Source organism: Mus pahari, chromosome 7 (assembly GCF_900095145.1).
Source record: "Mus pahari chromosome 7, PAHARI_EIJ_v1.1, whole genome shotgun sequence".
NCBI classification, from domain to species: domain Eukaryota; kingdom Metazoa; phylum Chordata; class Mammalia; order Rodentia; family Muridae; genus Mus; species Mus pahari.
This window is the reverse complement of record NC_034596.1, coordinates 86,288,185-86,295,675: the sequence shown is the minus strand read 5'-3', so window position 1 is coordinate 86,295,675 and position 7,491 is coordinate 86,288,185. Positions and strand designations below refer to the sequence as shown.

The 7,491-nt window shown below is 40.0% G+C and overlaps 1 protein-coding gene across 1 annotated transcript in view; it reads left to right on the top strand.

Annotated features, from left to right (window-relative positions):
* Cep128 (centrosomal protein 128) overlaps positions 1–7,491 on the top strand; it is a 345,407-nt gene that overhangs the window by 131,239 nt on the left and 206,677 nt on the right. The window contains exon 18 of the mRNA XM_021201917.1: positions 7,165–7,341. Within this exon, the coding sequence (XP_021057576.1) occupies positions 7,165–7,341 (177 nt within the window). The remainder of the gene's footprint in view (positions 1–7,164; positions 7,342–7,491) is intronic.

The following is a 7,491-nucleotide window of genomic DNA, read 5'->3' as shown; positions in this document are numbered from 1 at the left end:
ACACACACACACACACACACACACATATATGGCTATACCTTGAATTTACAGAATTTACTATTATATCTGTTTTTAATTAGGTTTGAACAAAATGGCTATGCTGTGACAAGTGCTAGAAAAGATTTCCAAAAAATAATTTACCGTTTGCTCTGCTAAATTTGTTTGCACATTTCTAATAAAACTGGTAGTGGCTGCCTTCTCTACGTGGTGGCATTTCGTAGTGTGCCTTAGCTTCTTGCCACCAGTGTCGTAGGTAATGCAAGTCCTTTTTAGAGAGTCAGGTAGATAGACAGGTCCAATTTTGGCTCAGGAGTGTTTTATCATTTACTGTGTACTGTCTGGTTTTACAGCTAGAGTCAGCCATTTTCCTGAGTAACAGAATATTTCTCATCATAGTGTCTTGGCTGATATGTGTAGCTCTAGCTTAATAAGCCGTACTCCCAATAAATTTTAATTAAATCTTACTGGCTTCAGTTTCAGTCTTTAGTGGTGTATGCTTGCCCGTGTTTTCTACTTGTTATCTCGCCTCCACTAACAATGTTTTAAAGATGGTCTTAGGATGGAAACACTTCATACTTGCTTATTGAAGCTAATTTTCAGCTAAAGACAGTGATTACTTTTGAAAATTAATCATTTACTTAGGCTATGAACATACTTTATTTAAAGTTCATTTTTCTTAAAGTGTGAAAATTGTTTTTAATTTTATGCTTTAAATATATTGCAAACAAAATGGCAGTTTAGGAACTCTTAAGAGATTGAAGGTATCTCAGAAACTTTTATAAATGGATGGCATTTTGTGGTCCCGGGGTTAACCCAGGGCCTTGCATATGGTAGATACATTATCTACCATTATCTACCACAGAGCTATAGCCTCCATTATCCTCCCTCCCTTCCTCCCTTCTTTCTTCCCTTAATTTCTTTCTTTCTCTGAGGCAGGGTTACACTGTGCAGCTCTGGCTGTGCTGAAACTCCCTATGTAGACCAGGCTGGCCTTGAACTCCCAGAGATCTGCATGCCTCTGACCCTGGAGTGCTGAGATTAAAGGCATGTACTACCATACTCAGCTTGTTATAGTTCTTTAAACATATTTCTTGTTGTTTATATTTTGAGACAAAGTATCTCTAATTTTCTCCCCCTGGCCTTGGATTGTCATGTAGGCAAGACAAAAGTTCACCCTTCAATTCTTGCCTCAGTCTTCAAGTCTTTGAGGTTACAGGGTCTGCATTACTGTGCCTGTCAATGTTTGGATACCTTGCTATTAACATTAAAGTCAGCATTTACTGAGATCGGACAGCTCCCTGAGCTCTGCTCAAAATGGAACAGTCCCTTTTCCAGCGGGACTTCCTCTTTTCCACCTGATCTTATCTGGGGAAGCCTGACAGCCACATCCTCTAAGAAATGTCACATAGACTTTGGTGAAATTATAGGTTCAACTTCCTTTCTTTCGAGAAGAAATTGCCAAGCAAGAACTTGGATCACCTGTCCATGCAAATAAGGCATTCCTGATCCCTTAAGCCCCAGCCAGTGTACATTCTCTTGAAAAACCCCTTGCTATTCCCCAAGGTTTATATAATCCTTGTTCACCTTGAATAATGTGTGTGTGAGTGTGTGTGTGTGTGTGTGTGTGTGTGTGTGTGCTGTCTAATAGAGTTGTGACACTGAACTCATGAGAGAACCCCCCCCTTCCCCTCCGGCACTCACAGCTCGACTGAGTTCCTGCAGAACCCATCTGTTCTGGGCTCCACTTCATCCTTTCCAGCCCAGTAAGGAGGAAGCGGGACATGGAACCACATGTCAAGAGATAGCATTTTGATCATATTCTTTTATTTTTGAAGTTGCCATATTTCTATTAAAGTTGTGTTTCTTTACAATTGTTGAATCCCAGAGAAAGTGAGTGTTCTGGGGCATAAGGAGTATGTTCAAATATGCATCTATAATTACAGTACTATATCTTGATCTTAGAATTATAAATTAGTGGGCTGTGTGTGTGTGTGTGTGTATGTGTGTGTCTGTGTGTGTGTTTTAACATGGTCTTGTAAGAAGTTAGGGCATTTCTTTTAAACATGCATATGCATGATATCATAGTATCAACCATTCTTGTTTTAAAATGAGCCTTTCCTGCAGTCTCTGCTGTTATAAGCAGTGTAACTCGGCCTTGTCTTGTGTGAGTAGCACAATTTTAAAGGGCAGATTAGTCAGATGACTTCTAAGGATAGGTAAGTATATTTCCTATGTAGGAGAATCGTCCCTCAGAGTTTGGGAGAGTGCATATGCTTGATGTGATTTTGTTTTTGAATATGCCTCCATGTCTTTATTTTCTTTCCCCTGCCCATCCCTTTTAATTTAGAAATGTATGTACAGTAGTGGGAATGAACTCAAGGCCTTGTACACTGAGTATATTTCTAGCTGCCTTTTTTCTTCTTCAATTTTAGTTTGAGACAGGGTCTCCTGTCTTAGCTGAGGCAGATGTGGAAAATCTCCTGCCCCAGGCTCCTGAGTTTCTGTAATTATTGTGGTGTGCCACCACATTTGATCAAGTTTTCATTTGTTGTGAGGATATTTCTGGATTTAAGCTGTAAGATGCTCTTTCTTGTTCCATTAGTGCCCATACTACCATCTGATAACTTGTGTGACTTCTTTGTACACTCCTGATGTCACTTGCAGGAACTCTGCCTTTCTAGCATTTTGAGCATGAGATCTCTGCCTGGGTTTTTGAGTATTCAGTTATGAGCTCTAAGCTCTGGGACTCCGGGCAAATTATTGACACTGCATTGGCTAGATTGCCTGATTCGTAAAATGAGGAGTTGGGTTGGTTCTCTAGGATTCTTTCTTAGTTACTTGGCCACCTGCAAGGATATCCACCTTCTTAGAGCACCTACACCACGATAGTATGCTGCATCTATCTCTATACTCTGTAGAAAATCCCTGGCTGACCCGAGATGTCTGCTCTTTGCCCTGAAACAGTGAAATTAGATGGTGTGTACCAGATTTCTAAGTACTTTCTAAAATACTGTATTTTTCTAAAGAAATGTATTGTTACCTTTGATCTTTAAAAATATGGTAATATTTTTCTAGGATGACAGGATGTTGCTCTTTCTGAATTTACCAGAATATCTTGGAATGGCAGAATAATAATGGCTAACCGTAAGGTATTGCCTAACTTTATAAACCCACATACCTTTAAATCTGACAGGATGATTGAACTAACTTGTAATCAGTTTCTTGTCCCACCCTTTCTCAGAATTTGCTGTGTGCTCCCAAGGTATGAAACATCTAATATAAAATTTGGGGAAAGAGCTAAGTCATTGTGTGTCTCAAAGCAGTGTTCCCACATTCCCAGCTTAGAAAAATGGGTCAGAACAGAAGTGATAGATTTTCTCTGAGACATCCATGGGGACTTTGGATCTTGTTTTCTCTCTCTAGTACACTGAATTCTTTATGTAGAGTGTTTTTTCTTATATTAGCCATTTTTCTTTTTCATTTCTATAACAAAACCTGAAGCTAGATAATATGTAAAGAAAAGATATTTTTGGAGCTTGAAAGTCCATGATTGGCAAGTCCAGCTGTGGTGAAGGTCTGTAGATTCATCAAATTACAGTGGGGGCATGTACAAGTTAGGTCCCAGATGAGTCAAGAACCCAAAAAGCCCTCATGGGTCAGGCTTTAACTTCTTCAGCCCTGTAGGGAAAGTAAAACAGTTTCTGAGAACAATGCCAGTTTTGATTGATGACAGCATCTCCAAGGAGCCTCACCTAGGAGCTTCTCATAGACCACACCTCCAACACTTGAACTCTTGGGTGGTATAAGCACAATCCAGACACAGTACTGCTGTAATATGGAATGGATAAACTTACATCTTAGGCTGATGGTCATGGGACCTGCCACGGACCGGGCCTAGTTGGCTCCCCTCAATCCGTGGGAATCAGGGGTTCGGACAGATGGGCATAGGGCGAGAATTGACAGACAGACGCAGACACGAGAGAGTGTGCTGGATCTGAATGTAATTTGTCAAATTGAGCATCAGACTTTTTATACCAGAGAAAATAGGGAAGTTAGATGCCACACCGGCAAGGTATAATAAGGTTACCAGATTCTTACACAAATCAGAGGAATGCAAACATGAAGGACTGGCAAGAACCCGCTGGGATAAAATTCAGTGTTAACAACTGGGATCAAAAGCAGCCCTACCTAAGGTCAGTTTAATCTTAGAAGCCAGGGGCAAGGGCTTCGTGCTCTTGCTGTAGTTCCTATTCTAGTCTATTGTATAGTCCACCTTCCCCCTAGGCCATTGTAAATTCTTGTGTATGGGTGTAACTCAGCTATCTATAGTTCTAAGTATCTACTCTGGTTCCTCCTTAGATCACAAATTTCCTTCTTCCTAGATAATGGTAAATTCCTGTGTAGGGCAGTGACTTAGCTATCCACGCCCAGGGTCTGCCCAAGGACTAACTGCCTAGGACTGGTGAAGAATCTAACTTAGCTATATGTCAAAAATTCAATCCTTAGAAGCACTTGTAATAAAGCAATATTAGGGGAAAGCACACAGATCCGTTTACCAACTAAAGCAACTAAAGCAAGGACATTGGAGCATTCGTTACAGGATGCCATGGTTCCAGGAGACTTTCTGTGAACTTTTCGCCTTGGGACCGCGCCCAGGCTTTTCGGCCTGTCAGGCGGGTCACTACTGGAGTGTATATAGCTGGGACCCATATAGAGAATGCAAAAGTATTGTGTGATATCTGAAACCTCCTCAAATAAAAAGATAGTGGGAAAGAAAGGAAATTTTACCTGGACGGTTGAATATTATTTCAAAAAGCAAAACATATTTCTTGATCATTAGACAACATTCTCTCTACTGTAGTCTGTAGGGATACTGGTACTGGTTATACTGATGTGAGAATCCTGGTACATACAGTAGTTATGGTTCTTGTTGCAAATAGATACAGTTAATTGAATTGCATTCTCTTTTGTACATTAATTTCTTACGAGCTTGATGTTATCTTACTGGTGAGAGATGACTCCACTCAGAGTCTTCAGAAGAAACAACATTCTGGCCCCAAGTTCATAGAGCTGAAGGCCAGAACCAGGTAATAGATTATGTTGCACTCCAGGCTTCTCAGCTCCCAGCCCTATTATGAGGCAGATCACCTCAGGCAGAGTTGTAGAAATCCATGTGTTCAGGGTAGACATAAGTTTGAGAAACTGAGTCCGAAGAGGAGACAGTGGAAAAGAAGGCAAGGGCACGAGCATGCAGTGGAGGAAGGTAAGGTGTGTCCAAGGCTCTGGGCTTGGTGGCCGGGGAGCTTTCATTTATTCTGTAATGTGAACCAAACTTAAATATTTTTATTTTATTTTAAAGACATTCCTCTTTTTTCTTTCATTCTTCTTTCATACATTGCATGTCCACTACAGTTTCCTCTTCCTCTACCCCTCCCAGTTCCTCCCCCTACAGATCCACTCCTCCTTTCTACTCCTCCCAGTTCCTCTCCCCCACCACCCCACAGATCCTCTCCTTCTGTTTCCCTTAAAAAACAAAAACACAAAACAAAAAAACAGACCTCCCAGTGATATCCACTGAACATGGCCTAACAAGGAATGGTAAGACCTTCATGTCAAAGTAACCTGGTAGGCGGATGGGGGTCCCACATGCTGGCAAAAGAGTGAGAGATACCACTCCCTCATATCTCCACTGTGTTATTCTGGTGTCCTTGACCCCTCTGGCTCATATAGTCCTTCTTCCCCCTCTTCTGTAGACTTCCCCTGGCTCTGTCTAGTGTTTGGCTGTGGGTCTCTGCATTTGCTTCAATCAGTTGCTAGATGATGGCCCTGTGAGGACACTTGGGCTTGGCACTGATTTATGAGTATATCATTAGGAGTCATTTCATTGACATTATAAATTTTTGCCAGTTGTGTTTAGTTCTATTCTGGGTCTCTGGGCTGTCCTGCCTCTAGTTCCTGGCCTTCCAGGTCGTGTCAGGTGTGGGTCTCATGGTGTGGGCCTCATGTTGAGCCAGTTATTGGTTGGCCACTCCCACAAGTTCTACACCACCTTTACCCTATCACATCTTGTGGGCAGGAGAGATCATAGGTCAATGGTTCTGTGATTGGATTGTTGTCCCAGTCCCACTGCTAAAAAAAAAAAAAAAAAAAAAAAAATCAGTGAAACTGCCTAGGAGCACAAAGAATGGTAATAAATGGGAGGGGGAAAGAAAGAGGAGGGGTGGAGGGTACATTATAGACTTGATGTGACTGTGGTCTGCTATTTATACAGTTCTCATAATTTCATTGCTTTACATGCCCTGTGTTATATGGCTTTGAATTTCTCTAATGCATGCGTTAAAAATGAGCAAGATCAGAAGCAACTCATATGTTAGAGCTTTTGATAGTTTTAGACAGTATTGACTTTATCCGTTAAATATTCCTAATCCACAACTAAGGGAAAGCATACTGACAGTATCATATCGAAAGTTTTGGGCTTAGGGGCATTAGAAATTTTACATTTCCACATGAAGGATACTCAGTTTTAATGAAATTATTTAATCATAACTATTGAGAGTTGTATAATAAATAGAAATGATTGCAAGTTGTTCTGCTTAGAGGAGACCCCAAAGTACTTGTAATCTCTTCAAGGACTCCTGAAAAACCTCTTTTCATTAAATATATTTGTTTACCTCTAATGTGTTTCCATCTTGGTTTTTATTAAATTTTTCATGTCTAAATTCATGTGTGTGGTATGAGAGCATTCAAAGGTTGGAACTTTGGAAGAATACATTGTGAGGGGATTTAGGTGATAACACATGTCTCTCAAATGGAGAAACCTACTCCATTTGATTCTACTAAGCATCATATTTGGTAATTTATATTTCTGGCATTTTACTGATGTTTAGGGTCTATAAAAGATCAATTACTGATTTTATCTTTTCTTCTGATCCACTGATAGCATTGTCATTAAATGGCAAAGTATATCTCAACATTTTTTTTTCATAGAATTTATGTAGTAATTTTGTCAGTTATTTATGCATGACAATTTATGGTATATCTATTTTGTTAAGTGAAGGACAGCCAGTCATTTATGTTTTCTAACCCAGTTCTTAGGTTTGGTTGCATAGATAACTGTGTCTTGGCTCCATCTAATAAGCTTCTGTTTTACTCCTCCTACCACAGGAGAAATACATAAGTAATGAGGAAGAGCACCTAAGGAGAATGGAAGAGTCCAGGCTGCAGCTCAAGGATCAGCTTCTCTGTTTGGAGACAGAACAGGAATCCATTCTTGGTGTAATAGGAAAAGAAATTGATGAAGCTTGTAAGACTTTCTCCAGAGACTCAATGGAGAAACTGAAAGTAATTATGAGTTCTCATATTACATGCCTTAAATTTTCAGTTAGTTTTCTAATATGTAATTTTAGAATAGAATTGTCACATGATTATGTGGTAGTCACATTCTTTTTTTTTTCTTTTTTTTTTTTTTTTAAATTTTCAAGGCAGGCTTTC